The following is an 18186-nucleotide window of genomic DNA, read 5'->3' on the forward strand; positions in this document are numbered from 1 at the left end:
TATGGTTTAGAGCGAGGTGTCCCTGCCCATGGCAGGAGGGTTGGAAATTCATGATCTGAAGGTCCTTTCCAACCCTAACTATTCTATGATTCTATGATAAAAAAGACATTAGACACCAGACCAGTATTCCCATATGTGAATATTTTTAAAATGGAAGGAAATTCTTCTATATTTAGTATGACTTTGTTAAAAGAAAATAGTTCTTGAACTGCTCTATAAGCATGGCTACCTCTTCCAGGCTTCTCATTTCCTAAAGTTTAGACAAAGATCCTCATTAAATGCTCTGCACTAAACCTAGTCTGTATCCTTCTGCCTTTCAGCATGTTTGACCATTTCCTGAAAAGACTGAACTGTTTAACAGACTTTTATGCGACCAGAACATTAATCACCTAAATCAGCTGAAAAATAAAGCTTTAAAAAAGGTAAAAGCAGCTTTTAATATTTTTTATAGGTTAGCTCACCATGAGGTTAAACATTTTAACTTGGACAAAGAAATAGTAACTCAGACAGAATGAAGATTACTATCCTTTTCAACAGAGTGGGACATTAGATTGGCTGAGCCAAATCAATCTGCAGCTCCATGAGAACAGAACTACTTGCTCAGAAGGGTGATCTTTAATTTTCCTCACCTTGCTTAATGCCATATTTGCTTTAAATCAGTACAATGTTAGCTTCTTTTCTCTAGCTCTCCACTCACCTACGTACTTGTGATGAAAGCACGCGAGTTTGCAAAGATGAAGAGGATCAGAAAAGGTGTCTCTGGCTAAGATCTACACCATGCCTACACAATGATCTACACAATGATCCAAAGGACAGGAATGTGTGGCTACGGGCAGGAGGACCACACTGCCCCTGTGACAGCACGCTGTTCTTACTGACCCAGCTACTTTAAAATGGGTAGTCCCAATCCTCCTCCTTTCCCCCAAGAGACTCATATTATCACCACTTTCCCTCTTCCCTCCTTTGAAACTCCAGTGGTCCTAACATGAGACATTCCAGTTTGTAAAACTGGCAGTGAAAATACACATGTATTTATTTATAGCCTGGAGAAGAGAAGGCTGTGTGGAGACCTCATAGCAGCCTTCCAGTATCTGAAGGGTGCATATAAGGATGCTGTGGAGGGACTCTTCATTAGGAACTGTAGTGATAGGACAAGGGGTAACAGGTTAAAACTTAAACAGGGGAAGTTTAGATTGGATATAAGGAGGAAACTCTTTCACGTTAGGGTGGTGAGGCACTAGAAGAGGTTGTCCAGGGAGGTTGTGAATGCTCCATCCCTGGCAGCGTTCAAGGCCAGGTTGGAAGAGGCCTTGGGTGATACGGTTTAGCACGAGGTGTCCCTTTCCATGGCAGGGGGGTTGGAACTTGATATTAAGGTGCTTTCCAACCCTAAGTATTCTATGATTCCATGATTTTACCAGCTTCCTGAAGCAGTTTACTACAAGTGCCAAGGCAAGAAAGAGAAACTGGGACTCAAGAGACAAGCACGAAAGCTCCCTTGACATGAGTGTGATGTTAAGTCCATTCACATGTGTCACAAACCCACAACCATCATACTGTGAGCTACAAGAAAGAAGTGAGCTTAAACACAGAAGACTGTTCAGCTTAATAGAAACAACTTTCATCAGTTAAACCAAGTCACTCCCAAAGTAGTAAACAAAATTACATTCTTCCTCTTCTTCCCTGCTTCCCAAAAACCTTGATGGGTAAAGGAACCAAGTGTTCATAAGTTACAGCACAGGATACAGTAGCAGGGGGATACAGATGGCCTTTTATAAATAGTGGTTCTTCAGTGGAGATCAGGGAGAGAAAAATCTGCACTGTGTTGTAGCAGGAATTTGTAGAAGAAAAAAATTTCAACTCCTTTAGAAATTAAAAAAATAATTAGAATGGAGAATTTAAACAATATATTGTGCTGTTTTTGTAGGTATATGTACTTTGTATATCCTAATGTCTAAGTGGAGATCAGTCACAAGCTGCAGTCCTCAGAGGTCAGTATTTAGGACTGGCACTGCTCAAGAACTTTGCCAGGGACACGGACAGCTGGATTGATGCACCCTCAGCAAGTCTAATACTGACACAAAGCTGTGTGGTGTGGTCAACATGCTGGAGGGAACAGATGACATCCAGAGGGACCTGGACAGGCTGGAGAGATGGGCCAATGCCAACCTCATGAACTTCAACAAGGCCAAATACAAAGTCCTACACCTGGGTCAAGGCAACCCCAGGCACAGCTACAGGTTGGGCAAAGAGGGAATTGAGAGCAGCCTGATGGGAAGGACTTGGGTGTGTTGGTCAATGAGAAACTTAACATGACCCAACTTCAGTGTGCGCTCACAGCCCAGAAAGACAACCATATCCTGGGCTGCATCAAAAGTAGCATGACCAGCAGCTCGAAAAAGGTGATCCTGCCCCTCTACTCTACTCTTGTAAGACCCTATTTGGAGTATTGTGCACAGTTCTGAGGCCCTCAACACAAGAGGAATGTGTGCCTGCTCAAGTCCAGAGGAGACCACACAGATGATCAAAGGGCTGGAGCACCTCTCCCAAGAAGGCTGAGAGAGCAGGGGTTGTTCAGCCTGGAGAAGGCTTCAGGGAGACCTTAGAACAGCTTTCCAACACCTAAAGGGGTGCTACAGGAAACCTGGAGAGGGACTTTTTACAACACATGTAGTGACAGGACAAGGGATAATGGCTTTACACTAAAAGAGGGTAGGTTTAGATTAGACATTAGGAAAAAAAATTCTTTACTGTGAGGATAGTGAGGCGCTGGCACAGGGTGCCCAGGGAAGCTGTGGCTGCCCTATCCCTGGCAGTGTTCAAGGCCAGGTTGGATGGGGCTTGGAACAACCTGGTCTAGTGGAAGGTGTCCCTGCCCATGGCAGGGGCATTGGAACTTGATGAGCTTTAATGTCCCTTCCACCCCAAACCATTCTGTGATTCTCTATTTGGAGGGACCTAGAGACCTTGAACACAGGGAACAGTCTTCATGAGCATACATGGTTGTGTCAGATTAACTGCAGCACAGTTTTTCATAAGCATTGCAATTAGGAATGAAAGCGAGTAACTACAATTATAGGCACATCTAAAAATACTTTATTTTGAATGGCAGATACCTTTGTTCACGGTCTATGTTTAATAACCAGCAAGTAAACTCTGCCAAGCATTCAGTCTTCTGTGGTTTTTAAATGTCTTTTATTTCCTATGTTTAAATTCTGTAATATTGCCAAAGCTCCTAAAACCAATTAGTTATTAATACTCAATTAGTTTGGTTCAGAAGAGATTCCACTTCAAACATTTAAATTGTTTTATGTGATTTCTATAATACTTTAAAGACTGCAGCTTCTCTGGACAACCTGCGCCAGTGCCTCATCACCCCCACAGCGAAGACTTTTTTCCTCCTATCTAATCTAACTCTCCCCTCTTTCAGTTTCAAGCCATTACCCCTCGTTATATCCCTACATGTCCATGTAAAAATTCTTTCTCCAGCTGTCTTGCAGGCCCCTTTAGTTATTGGAAGGCTGCAACAGGGTCTCCGTGGAGCCTTTTCGTCTCCAGGTTGAACGCCACCAAAACTCTCAGTCTGTCTTCATAGAAGAGGTGCTCCAGCCCTCAGATAATCTTCCTGGTCATGTTGAACTTCCCATCAATCAACACCCCCAAGTCCTTCTCTGCTCAGCCCTTATTTGTGTTTGGGATTTGCCCAACCAAGGTGCAGGATCTTGCATTGGCCTTGTAGAAGTGCATGCTCTTTGCACGGGCCCACTTCTGAACCCTGTCATGGTTTTTCAACACCTGCACAGAAAAAAAACCCTAAAACTTTTATTCAGACTGTGTTTAGTCTGAGAGTTAATGCAAGCTTTCACATTTCTAAAGCTGTACATCTATTACCTTTCATATGCTTTCCAGGTACACATTACAGTAAAGGAACACAGGGAAGAAAAAAACATAAATAAATCAATGTTCTGGAAACCTACAAACTAACTGTTGTGTTTGAAGGGGTTTTTAAAAGATCAATTTAGTCATAATCTAGTGAACTCATGACGTAGTGTTCCAAATCTAGATAGTGTATAGCAGAATTACAGCAAACTGTTAATGTAACACTTCCAAAAGCATCTTTCACTTAAGAAGGAAGACAAACAGTCTGAATATTTCCTCTATACTGTGGATAAAATACAACTAATTCTTGAAGGCTTCTCTATGTTTCTAATTGACAGAATGCTTATCTGACATCTTCAAAAGGATTTCATAAGACTGGACACAAAGACGTGTTTCAATGCATATAATAAATAACACATTTTAGTTGTTTCGAAAGCTCTAAGCAAAACACATACTCAGGAATGTGCTAACAAAATATATAATGGATCATGTGTTAACAGGAATGTAATAACAAAGAGAACAATAAAGCTACAAAGTTGAAAACAATGCACAGAAGTTTTTGAAAGGGATTCTGCCAGTCAGGTGAGTGAATGGTTTCTATAAAGTGGCTAATGCATGTCTAGTGTTAAAATAAATAGTCTGAAATTATTCCAAAATTCTTTTATGAAAAGGCACTATAGGAATTTATGAATGAAGAATCCTTCAATCATGATATAGAAACTTTACTTGATTTTCAAATATACACACACACACACTTTCTGTCAAACTATTTGTATGCGGAAATATTAACATTACAAATAGTATACAGTAGATATATACTGTGTTTTCATAAACAAATTTACATTTAGCATAAATATACACACAAATCAGGAGCTGTAATAAAGATATTACAGGAGAAAAATACTTTCCTGTTCTTTGGTCACTGTTTATCTGTTTCACCTTTAAAACTATTCACATCACTATGTAAGTGATGTTAATGCAGACAATTACACAAAGGTATGACAAATGATGGACCTGGGAAGAAGTGTGATGGTAGTTCCAAAATGCTGTAGCTGCCAGATGCAGAGATTCTGCATCAAGCTAATCAAATAACACTAAATATCTTTCACACAATAATCATCCTGAGCAGTTCAGTCTTAGACCAATGACTAGTTTTATACAGTGCCAGCACATACAAAACTACACTTGATTATACAACTTAATTCTGATTACCTGGAATAGCTTCATGGGCTGTCAAAACCACACTTATAATAGGATTTTTAGCTCCTGAAACCTGCTCGGTCTCCTTAGTAGATGGAGTTTTCTCTGTTTTCTGAGCTCTGGGCCTCTTTGGAGTTTTCTCTCGCTCGTCTTCCTTCCTGTCAAGGTCAACGTCAGAATCATTACCTAAAGAGCAAACATCAGAAAGAATGTAACTACGTACAAAAGAAATGCAGGTAACACAGTCACTAACACTACAAGAAAGAATGAGGAGGAAGTTAATACCACTCTACAAAGAAATACATGTTACCAGAACAATAGGTGCTGCATGATTCCCTTAAGGGAGCTTCTTTCACCTCAATTTAAGAAAACAAGTGTGATACTTATGCAAACAGATAAAACAGGCAAAATAAAGACAAACAACCCAGAATTGCAAAACTGGACTCTCAGAAACATTTGCGTTCCTAAATTATTTTGTTGTTACTGTGGGTTTTTGTAAAAATTCTACAAACTCTATAGAATTTCCTATGACTTCACCCTTAACAAACAAATTATTTTTCCCCTTTCTACATGTAATTGTCCTGCTGACCTCAGAATTACTTGTCCTAATACTGGATTCATGACCTATCTTTTTTAATGGAAAGTCATCCAACAGTCTCTTTTGATTATGCTTTTTTCCCCCACTATTACCATGACCCAATAGCCAGAAACATACTTTTCCTTTTCAGTGTTGTTGCAATAATTAACATTGAAAACAATTGTTTGTTCAATCTAACTCCTGACATGTAGAAGTGTAAGCCTTCAAAACGAAGAGTCACATCATTCCTGTTGCTATTCAAAATCATAGGATCACAGAATGGTTCGGGTTGGAACAGACCCTAAAGACCACCCAGTTCCAGCCCCCTGCCATGGGCAGGGACACCTTCCACTAAAGCAGGTTGCTCAAAGCCCCATCCCGCCTGGGCTTGAACACTGCCAGGGATGGGGCATGAATGCCTTCAGCTTCTTAAATGGGATAACATTTGGACCTATTAACCAGAAAGCAATGCAATAGTTGTATTTAAAACACTCATCTGAAATAAGAATGAATAAACAGTAATAAATAATCATAAGTTGTTTCTTGAAGCTAATTCTTCCTTAAAGCAAATGTTTATATATAAAGAATTTGTACAAAGAATAAATACAGACGGCTGAAAGTTTATACCAACAAAATTTCATTGTATTAGATGAAGTGGTAAAAAATCAGGCGAGAGAAACCAAGTTTGGCAAAGTAAGGCATTATATGAACGTCCCAGAGGTAATGAGTATGGAAAGCAAAAACTGATGGAAGAAAGTTATAAATGAACCCAGTGAATTTCTTTTCTTTCTCACTCCACTTCCTCCCTCCCCTCCCCTGAATCTAAAGCAGGTGACACAATCTCCAGGATAAGTTATCGAATGTATATTCATACTGTGCTGTAGCTGCTCCACTAAGTTAGAGAAACAATATACAAATAAAACCCAGAAACAGCAAAGCTGTAGTATGTCTAGAGTTGTTTATGACATGCAAATAGCAAGAGCAGGAGGAAGAGATGCTACATGCAATCAGCTGTGTTTTAATTTCATCAATGCTTTCTAAATATTCAGCTGAGATTCAAATGAGTCTGTCCCATGTGGCCTTCTTAGCGTTAGGACTGACTACGTAACTACCACCTGAATAAACTGCAAGCTCTGTACTAGATCCAAAACCAGAAGGAAACAAGGTGTGTAGGTCAGGCAGTCATAGGCAGAAATGTGTAGTGACAACTCACAGTGACTTTATGCTAACCTGTAAATCTGAAATTCGTATTTACAATACCTACAATGAGAAACAACCACACACAAACAGAATAATTCAAACACACTCAGCCAACCAACTTTCTATGTAGTTGAGGTTTTTACTCCAGCTTCCACTTTCTAGGTTATAGAAAACTACACTCTGCTTGAGAGCCCCCTGCTCTTCAGTGGTAATGGTTTCCTCAATTTTATTAGATAACTTCTTTACTAGATGCCTCTTCTTAACTATCTTTTTCTCTGTAAATTTCTAAGATTTTGGAAAATATTGCTGGTTTATAAAGTTTCTCATTATGTCCCCAATTAACTCCTTAATAATGTTGTAAATTATTGACGTTGAAGCCACATAATTCTAAACCTGACATTTCTCTGCAACAAGTCAAAGGGATATTTGAATATAAAAACATATCCTGGCCTTGAACACAGCCAGGGATGGAGCATTCACAGCTTCCCTGGGCAACCCATTCCAGTGCTTCACCACCCTCACAGGAAGCAATTTCCTCCTTATATCCAATCTAAACTTCACCTGTTTAAGTTTTAACCTGTTAGTTACCCCTTGTCCTGTCACTACAGTCCCTAATGAAGAGTACCTCCCCAGCATCCTTACAGACCCCCTTCAGATACCGGAAGGCTGCTACGAGGTCTCCACGGAGCCTTCTCTTCTCCAGGCTGAACAGTCCCAACTTTCTCAGCCTATCTTCATATAGGAGGTGCTCCAATGCTCTGATCATCCTCGTGACTCTCCTCTGGACTTGTTCCAACAGTTCCATGTCATTTTTATGTTGAGGACACCAGAACAGTATACAATACTCCTAGTGAGGTCTCACAAGATAAGACAATGAGATAAACTTTAAGGTCCCTTCCAACCCCCACCATTCTATGATACTATTCTATAGAGTGGTCAAGTCCAGTTCTGATACTTAAACATTAGAATTTATTCACTAATCTGATGCATGCTGATGGCAGTGGCTCCACTCTCACCCTTTCTGAGAGCAACAAGCATCTTCCAGAAACAATCTGTTGAGAAGAGGCTGGGGCTGCACACATTACCAGTACCTTTTACTATAAAGGCAACTATTTCATAGTGTAACCTGAACAAACAACAAAGGCTCTCTATGAAACCACCAGACCAGAAAAAAAACATCTTAACTCTCAGTAATAGCTGCTTTCTTTCTGAACTCTCTCTACACCAAAACCCGCTGAACTATAAAGTGTGCTTAAGGGAAGGGTTAATAGGGAGACAAAAGCATGTTTTAATGAAAAACCAAGAGTTACAACTTTGACCACAAGGGACCAAACTGCCTTTCCATAATATGGGACCATCTCATCAGTAATTTAGATGTCTTACAGGAAAAACAACTACTTAAGTGTTAGCACTGTGGATTAGAGTTATCAAAATAAGTGCACCTCTTATAAGTAAAACAAGCCACCTCTATAGTACAATTCCTGTTGTATTATAAAGGAAAACCCATAACTGATTTTAAGATGATTTATGAGAAAATAGAATATATGCAACTTAGAATAGCTATGTCAAGTCTCTCAAAGCAATAAGAGTCTTTGCTTGGTCCTAAACAGATTTATTTAGACAAACTGCCTCACTTTGCATATCCCTTGCCAAGAAGTCAGCTGGCACTTTGATTCAGCAGATGAATAAACTGACCTCCCCTATCTAGCAACAGGCATTTTAAATGCCTGCTCCTGCCTGTGCAAGAAATACAACACTGTGCCTGTGTCTTTTAACACATTTAAGGAATGGTCATGTCAGTGTTGATGAGTAAAGATACTGTCAGCTCCGAATTAATCACTGCTTTCAGAGTCCTGCCGAGCTAGATCTGTCCCATGATTCTATCTGTGCCACTAACTGAAGGTACTGCTCTCTGCATTCGTAATTGGATGTAGGACATCTAGCAGGCACAGCTACACATCCTTAACTGGCATGTTTTTAAACTATGCTTCATATAAACTACTATTTTTTAATCCCCTAAAAGATGCTGGTATTTCACAGTAGCAAGGGAACAGCTTGGGGGAAAAAAAAGAAAAAAAAAACAAAAAGGAAACTGGCCATACAAAATGAACACATGCAATTGCTTCTCCTGCAGACTGACATGATACTTGCAGAAAAAAAAAAAAAAATCACTTAAATCAGAATCCAGCTGATGGCAAAACCATGTTAAACTAAGGTCAAAAGTGCTATCTTTAAGAACGGTGCAGGTTCTAATTCAGCAGGAATGAGTGGTTCACTCCAAGAATCTGCCCACTACTGTAATCTGTCTTCCACCCAAATCACATTCCCCATCCATCAAACATCCTCTCTTATATCTACCAGAGATTCAGTTCATGCTGCAGTGTGGGAGAGGGGTGGCAGTTAAAATGATTAGCTGTTGTCTATGCCTCAAAACAAGCAAGCTTAGAGGCAGCTGCTGGGGAACTGACCCAACCCAGATACAGCCAAACTCCTCAAACCCATCCCATAGCAGTGGTGCAGGCTGAAGTGGCTCCACTTTCTGGCTGGGAGCAGGCACAGTGAAGACATGTCAGGTTTCCCAAGCCACAAGACAGAAAAACCTCTCTGGGATCATCCTTCCTCACCTGCGTGTGACACTTAGCGTTGCAGCCCTTACTACTTCTCACTGTAAAACTCTAATCCTCTTTGTGAGAGACTGAACAGTTGCTTATGGGGAAGCAGCATTTCAGGAAGTTTAAGACAATCATTAGTACAATAAACATGTCTACCTTGTCTGGCTTTACTCTCAGTTTTGCTTCAATGTGCTTTTTGCATTCAAAGAAACTGACAATTCCATTCCATTTGAAATCAACACTGGGGATTACGAGTCATTACCAATCAGGTCACAAGATGGAAACAGTTTCACAACATGCTTCAGACATTTTTGTTGGATATTTTCTTACCTCCATCTCCTTCTTCCTCTCCTTCACTTAAACCAATAATGCAGATATGTTTCCTCAGCTGACGTGTGTTGGAGAACTTCCGATTGCATTTCCTACATTCCAAGCTTCCTGGTGAGACTTCAGACAGTTCTGTTCCTTCTTCTGTCCCAGGCAGAGTTTCTTCACTTGGAACAGGGTTACTTTCTGCCACATCTTCATCTACACAAAACTTCTTGGTAGAGCCTTTTGGTCTGCCTCTTTTCCTCTTCGCTACAAGAAGCTCTAGAAAGAGATTTAAAAAGAAACTGTAATTAAATTCCATGGCTAATCAGCCAATATCAATCTGATCTGTGAAAAACAGAAATAGTACATTAAGTTTGACAGCCTCTATCCTTAAAGCTTAAAGAAAGTTTAGCTTCACACAAACTCATCTGAGAACAGTGGTATTTGTTTGCATTTCTGCTAGCTGCAAAGCTGCAAAGTTTGAGTTACTGAGATTGGCAGATATCAAAGTGTCAGTTTTACAGGAATTATACTGCAGGCACTCTTTTAGGTTGTTCTGTAACTGTATCAGCATGCATATTCTACAAAGTTGACCTGCTCTGTTCTGACACTCAACAAAAAGCCTTTTCAATTTGAAGCACTCTCAAAGAAATGGCTCAAGTATTGACAAGTATTCATAGAAAACACATGTCAATGTGTATCTTTGTTTAAAAAGCAAAAGCTCATTGTCCTTAAAAGAAAACTGAACAGTATTTTGTATGGTTCTTTATTAACACTTCTTAGTCAAAAATTGGCATAAAAAAATCCTTGGCAACAAATAAATTTCGTGTGGTTCTTTATTAACACTTCTTAGTCAAAAATTGGCATAAAAAAAATCCTTGGCAACAAATAAATTCCAGAAGTTATGGAAAAAAAAAGTTTCCTTAGTGAGTATTTCAAGTTATTAAACCTGAAGTCATTCAAAATTCTTAATAAATACAATATATTTTCCCATTTTTCCCTCAGTGACATGGTTTCACGGTGGTCTTGGCAGTCCTGAGATAATGGTTGGACTTGATGATCTTAAAGGTCTTTTCCAACCTAGTTGATTGTATGATTTCCATATTTCTGCAGAGGAAATACTGGTAAAATCAATGAGATGTAGTGAACATAGAAACACATGGCAACATAAAATACTTCGCACTATTTCCTGATGATGATTTTTCTCATTGCTGCTGTAGTTACTTCAAAAGCCACCCTTGCTATCACCCACTCACAGGTGTAACTGTTGACTTCACTGACCAAACCAACTAGATCCCAAGGAAACTTCTAGCTAACAAAAGCAGATAGTCAGAGGGAAAGGGGGAAATTTCCAGATAGTGATCAAGTTATCTTAGGAGATTTCTAAGTTACTTCTATTGAATAGTTTAATACAATGACAAGAATCAGTCTCTATCAGTCTCTTTCTTGTTAATCATGGGGGTTGCTTGCTTGTTTTTGTACTTCCTTATACTGTGTTTCTTGAAGAATTAACTGATTGTTATTGCACAGGTTTTGGTTATTTACTTTAACCTTCCTCTTCTGAAAGAAACTGTTCAAACAGCAAAGCCTGGTAGCATTTAAATAGGTTTTCTAAAGTCTCAGCAGACATCTGATGAAGTATCACATCTACTGCGTTTAGAAGAAAAACTACTGTGCATTGAAGGCCATGGTTTAGTGGTGGACTTGGCAGTGCTGGGCAAACAGTTGGCCTCAATGACCTTAAAGGACTTTTTCAATCTAAATGATTCTATGATTCTGTGAAAAGAGCTTGTCTGATGTATGGAGAAACAGGACAGTCAGGCTTCCTCCAGGATTTTAGCATTCTTTGTATCTCTTGTTAGACAGTTGAGCTTTTAAATTAGTTAACATTTGTCTTCTATAGTGAAGAAACAGAGAAACTACTCCTCAGTGTCGTTCAGATCACGTAAGGCCTGCATTGTCTCTGGATCCCAGGGTGACCACGATCCCAGTTAAAGAACTTTCACTTATGTGCAGTGACTTCCAGCTTTCAGAATGAAAAAGAGCTTGATACCATCATTGTAATTGCCAAAAACCCTGTAGCATAATGTGCATTATACGTGCTGAGTGAAACACAGGAGAGGTGAAGCTCCTGTCAGCCATCACCTTTTAGAATCAGAGACAGGCACATACAAAAATTTCGTGAAGAACTCTGTTTGTAAGGCTCAGAAATAAAACAAGCAAACTTAAATTTTTGGCATGTTTCAGCTTAAGGCAGTCACAGCAAAGGAGTCCCTTAAAGCTGTTCTTTTATACCAAAATATTTCCAAATCTTGAGATTTGTCCAAAAATAGGAAATAAAGTTATTCTCCATAGAATTTAATGCTTTTACTGTTGGTTTGAGGGCTTGTTTGGATTTGGTGGTACATTTTTTGTTGCTTTTCACAGTGCAGATGGGCTAAGTATGAAATATGTCTTCCAGGTTACAAGAGAGAAATGCCCAGTAATTAAGCAACTGTTGCAGTTCTAAAAGCTTGAAAGTATCCTGCGATTATTTAAGCTAAGAAAGACTGGTCTATGCCATACATAAATTGTGCCTCCTACAATGAACTTACATTTATTCTCCTCCTATACCAGAAACCTTCACCAGTGTATATCAAGAATAAATATTAAGAACTATACAGGGTTTTTATTGAGTATTTATCAAGCCAGTAGCCTACCTTCTGCCTGATAAATGGAGACTGACAATGTAAAAGTCTGAAAAATCATGAGAGAATATTAAATAAAATACAACCCCCAAATAATTTTCAAGTACATGTGCCAAAAGACCTTACTAAATTGGTTGAGTTAGAGCATATGGAAAAATAAATGACCTCAAGGAATCTTAGAGGAAGATGATGCAATAGAACAGGAGGTGGCGGCAGCATCTTATTCAAAATCTGTTCAACATTTCCCTTACATATATGAGGCAAAGAAATACCCACATACAGAGAGCACAGTTTTGAGTTAGTCATGTAGCTAATATCAAGTGAAAAAGAAAGCTTTCTGTTTTGTTATAGGAGTGATTGAGTACCTGCCTGCTTAAATACAGAATCACAGAATCATAGAATCATAAATGGTTTGGATTGGAAGGGACATTAAAGCTCACTCAGTTCCAACTCCCTGTCACAGGCAGGGACACCTTCCATTAGATCAGGCTGCTCCAAACCCTGCCCAACCTGGCCTTGAACACCGTCAGGGACAGGGCAGCCACAGCTTCTCTGGGCACCCTATGCCAGCGCCTCAGCACCCTCACAGGGAAGAATTTCTTCCTAATGTCTGATTTAAATCTACCCTTCTGATAACACCAAAAGCCTTATTATCAGCAGGAGAAAAAGCAACCCTTTCATGTAAGTTTTGCAACCCTCCCTCGCAGTGTTTTGCATTTCTGTGCTACTGCACTCCAGTGCAAGTAGTTTTGTCAATTATCAGCCAAGAGGGGTGATGACACCCAGACTGTAACTGTCTTCAAGGTTTCATAATCAATAAAGCATGCATCCCATAATGCAGATATAGCCTGAAACAACTGATGACCCATCAAGGAATAATATTACAAATAGATGATGCTAGGGCCTCTAATGCTGTCCCTCAAATCATTACCAATCTGACTAAGCAAAAAAAAAACAACCAACCAGAGTTCTGACCAGCACTTCAAGAAGATGGAGATCACAGTGAACAGTTATGACAAAATCCTAAGCACAAGTGAGCATGAGTGACTGCAGTTGATAAGTGAATACCTGTCATTTCCCAAAGATGTCACATTCCAGCGCTGGACACAATGCGACCTATGCATAATTTGTATGACAGCAACATCTGCCTAAAACCTTTGGTTCTACTTGACAGCAAAATGCAAATACCACCTTATCAAAACAGTTAGAACAAACGATCTGAATAGATCATGACCTAACTATGGAAAAGTGGCATGACTAAATAAAATTCAGCAGAGAGCTCTGCCAATAAAACAACATTAGAGTAATAACCACATATTACTTGCCTAACATTCTGCTTGTTCACAGGACTTATAAAATCATCAGTTTATTACTCCGGCAGAACAAAGAGCTCCATTAACAACTCAGTGTTCACTCGTTTATACCAATTCTAGAGGAGCTACAGTGTTTATCAATACTTGGAAGAGAAACTGTGCTTTCAAAGGATAAGATGTTCACCTATCAGTCAGTGAGTACTAAAAGGGAGTTTCTAAGACTATCATTTATCAATCACTTCTACTTTTAGAGACAAGACTGAATTACTATAAAAAGAGTCCACTGAGAAAAAATTTATAATATACATTTTAGAAGTTTTATCATTGCAGATTCCATAACAGGAGGGAAAAAATGCCTGGGAAGAACTCCCCAAATTCCCTATTTTCTAAACAGAACACAGGAAATAACTGAACAGCACTTCAGAACAAACTACCCTCTCCTCTGAGCAATCTGTGTGATGGGAAAGAAGAGATATGAAATATATTTCTAGAATACAAGTTGAAAACTATCTGAAAGTTATTTACCTTGACATTCTTACTGATAGCAGAGGGCAGAGAGCTGGGCTACGTAATCTGAAAAAGGCGGCACCATATGATCATATAAGATGATGAAAAATATTCACCAATAGAAAAGGTAATTTATGAATGTGCAACTTAGCAGATGAAGGTTGTGTTTTACATATTAGATTTGCAAAGTTCTTAACAGCTGCATATGTCTAATTTCTGCTGCTTCATATCATAACAGGAATTACATACTATTCTCATAAACGTACAATGCATGCTTAATAACTTACCATACAGAAAGTGCAGATAGTCCCTGACACAAATGCTGATAGACCTTTACAGAAAAGCCTTTTTACTAAAAGGAGTGAGAATAAACTACAAAGTACTAGTCCAGCTGTACTCAGAAACACAATTTAGTCAAGGGATAACAGGAAACAAAGATTTCAGAAAGGAAGATGCATTCTGCATGTCTGGAAAATTCATTCTGTAGAATTAAAATAAAATTAGAATGGCATTTTGAAACTTGATGCAGATCTGATATTTACTCATCTCTGATGCACTGCTAATTTTTAGGCATTTTGTAAAAGAGTAATCTGGTGCAGTTTTTCCTCACCAATCACCTGAATAGATAGCAGCTATAGTTGAATACTATATGACTATTATTAGAAATATCTTCTTATGTTGAGGAAGTTAATATAACTGCTGAATTAATGCTGGTAAATAAATGAAGAAATATCACATGCTTCTGTTAATGATTAAAAAAATAATCTATTAAGTATGATATTAGAGTGGGTTTTATTCATGAGCACACAGTTTTTAAAATCCAGAGAACATAACAATTAGAATATCATAGTAGTTTTGTCAAGGAAGAGGTTTCCCAGCAAGATAAATCCATTGCTCAGTAAGGGCCTAAAAGAAGATATAATCACAAATTCTGATTCACTTTCAGAATATTTGTGATATTATAAGGGATTGCAATAAAAATCAGTTAAAAACAGAATTAATGTAGTTTCTTCCACTGCAGAGTAAAATTGTTCTGTGTAACTAATTTGACCTTTGACTACCAGATTGCTTTACTTACCAGTGCCAATATCAAAGCACAGTTATAAAATACAAATCATGCCACTTTTTTTTTTTTTAATAGAAGTATTTGAACCACAACAAGCAAGTTAGATCACTCAAAAAGCACACCACCATTCCTAAGCCTCATGACATGTCCCCATCCATGGTGGCCTGGTTGCTTTCCACTGCTATAAAACAGGTCAGATTAAAGCTGTTGGAAGTAGACTCTGCTATACCTGACATTTAAAATTAATGGCCCAATGTCATCATTCCCTATCACATGCTGAGTTTATCCACATCTGTCCTCTGACCTATTTCGAACTGAATAAAACTAAAGGTGGCAGTTGTTTTATTAAAAAACTAAATTACTTTAAAAATTACATTCCTCTCAATGTATCAACATACCTTCTCCATCTTTGTTGATGTTTGTGGATATTGTTAGTGGTTGGAGAGGAATAATGATGTCATCCACATTGGTCCCTTCTTCTGTATGCTTCTCAGAGACATGAGACAGCAGTTCAGATTGATTTGGTGAAAATAAGTTACAAAGCTTACACATGAAGATGGAATTGATCCCTGAAAAACAAGTTTAAAATGAGCAGTTAATCACTTGTTTATATTACTCGTAGTTGTTGAGGTTTTGGTTCAGCTAACACAGTAACCATCAGTAAACACACTAGACAGCCAGTAATGAGCTGAAACAAAGAATGTTACACTGTTAAACGAAGACATTCACAATAAATCCCCAATTAATTCAGTTAAGAAATGGTTAAACTCCTACGCACATCCTCACAGGGAGAACAAATCACCCACTCAGAAAAATCCATCTTTAAAGTGTTCTAAATGTTAAGAACAGCAGAGCTGACTCTCTTGTATCTATTTGCCCCTAAGAAGACACCTAACCTAACATTTGCACCTACAACAAAAGCATCCTTATCTTTGAAATAATACAACTACGTAAAAGGCAGAGGATATCTTCATCTCTTTGAAGATGTATTTGCAAAACAACACAAATACCTGATCCTGTTATTTGAAGCGCTCTGTATTACACACACAGGCAGCTCTGTAATGGATAATACACTTCTTAGGAGCTCAGTAGGGTTCCTTGTCAGGCATTCTGCTGTCTTGAGCTTATAATAAAGAATACCTGCTTGTCAGATTGAAAATTTGTTGGCAAGTTTGTTCCTGGAGTTTTCTCCGAATCAATTCACACACATTTCTAGTTTGATTGCCATACGTTTACAGTGGAAAAGTTCCTTTGAACTAGTTCAGCTCTAGTCAGCATTCTTCTTTTATTTAAGAAGAGTAGGAAAGGTGAATGAAGCCTGTTCCTGATGCAGTAGATAACTGTTCTCTCTAAATGCAAATACACATTTAAAATTCACACTACAAACCTATGAACATTTACCTAAAGGTTTAACTAACACCGAACATGGATATTCCATTACCTGGATGACACTTCTGGTTTGAGGTTTTATTTGCCACTGTTTTTGCTTCCTGATTTGCTGGTTGTTTTCCCTAAAAATTCAGTCTCAATGTTTTGTGTTTCCTGTCTCCTCCTCGAACAGCTATAATCAGTACTCACACACCACCTTCCTTCTTACTCCTCCCACTGAGGACTTGGGCAGAATCACAGAACAGCTAGGGTTGGAAAGGACCTTAAGAACATCTAGTTTCAGCCTCTGCCATGGGCAGGACACTTCACACCAGACCATGCTGCCCAAGGCTCTGTCCAGCCTGGCCTTGAACACCCCCAGGGATGGAGCATTCACAACTTCCCTGGGCAACCCATTCCAGTGCCTCACCACCCTAACAGTAAAGAACTTCTTCCTTATTATCTAACCTGAACTTCCCCTGTTTAATTTTAAACCCATTACACCTTGCCCTATCGTTACAGTCCCTAACGAAGAGACCCTCTCTGGTACCCCTTCAGATATTGGAAGAAGAATTCCCAAACGTCTCTGTGGTTGTTTAAAGTGCCTGATTACACAAACCCATCAAAAAGAAGTAAAGTTGGAACAAAACCAGGGGTGAACAGACCAGGTGGCAGAGAACAATGTTAGTGAAGGTGCAGAAAGCATCAAGAGAACATGCAGAAGATCCATGTGTTTTGCTGAGAGGAGAGATGGAAACAAAACCTGAGTAAAGAAATTATTTTAGGAAGAATGGCTGGAAAAGGAGGTCGGATCATAGAATGGTTTGGGTTAGAAAGGACCTTAGGATCATCCAGTTCCAACCCCTCTGCCATGGGCAGGGACAGTTTCCACTAGACCATGCTGCCCAAGGCTCTGTCCAACCTGGCAGATAGCAGAGGATAAACCCTGCTGATCACAGGCCTAAACAACTAGATTAGGAGTAAGAAAACAGTAATTGATTAACCAGTTGCTAATTAGGTGGTGTAGCAATAGAGTAATGAATTATAGCCAATTAAGTGTAAAAATCAAATAAGCAATAAGTAAATTAGCTATGCAGAGAATCAATGATTAATGAATAATTAATGATGTGGGAAATCAACAGAGCAATTAATTAGACAGCAATTAAATATGCAGAGAAAGAAAGGCACAGTAATCAAGTGTGCAGGCAAACAAACAACAGGAATTACAGCCAAAACCAAATGGGAACATTCCCTTTACTAAGCACACTTTGTGTTAATCCATTATCTTCACATTGCCCATGTAAACTGTGCTAAAGGTACACTGAAGCAAATAACACCAGTGTCCTTCTTCTTACATGGAAAAGAGAAATGTTAAGCTCTATGTGAAGTTACTTTGTTTTCGTTTTTCCAAAGATCCCAGCATATTTCTAAGTCTTTTCTTTACACTGAGCATGAACACAGCTAA

At 38.9% G+C, this 18186-nt stretch overlaps 1 protein-coding gene across 4 annotated transcripts in view; it reads right to left on the reverse strand.

Moving 5' to 3' along the window:
• ZFAT (zinc finger and AT-hook domain containing) overlaps nucleotides 1–18186 on the reverse strand; it is a 983920-nt gene that overhangs the window by 958178 nt on the left and 7556 nt on the right. For all 4 annotated transcript variants that reach the window (XR_009728577.1, XR_009728576.1, XM_061374126.1 and 1 more), the window contains exons 2-4: nucleotides 15752–15922; nucleotides 9799–10059; nucleotides 5092–5265 (exon numbers count right to left, since the gene is read on the reverse strand). Coding sequence is in view for 2 of the 4 variants with exons in the window: in XM_061374126.1 (XP_061230110.1) it covers nucleotides 5092–5265; nucleotides 9799–10059; nucleotides 15752–15922 (606 nt within the window). In the remaining 2 variants the exon portion in view is untranslated. The remainder of the gene's footprint in view (nucleotides 1–5091; nucleotides 5266–9798; nucleotides 10060–15751; nucleotides 15923–18186) is intronic.

Source organism: Neopsephotus bourkii, unplaced genomic scaffold, assembly GCF_033783945.1.
Source record: "Neopsephotus bourkii isolate Nb327-2 ecotype Australia unplaced genomic scaffold, CSIRO-AGI_Nbou_v1 NB_1637, whole genome shotgun sequence".
Taxonomy (NCBI): Eukaryota; Metazoa; Chordata; class Aves; order Psittaciformes; family Psittacidae; genus Neopsephotus; species Neopsephotus bourkii.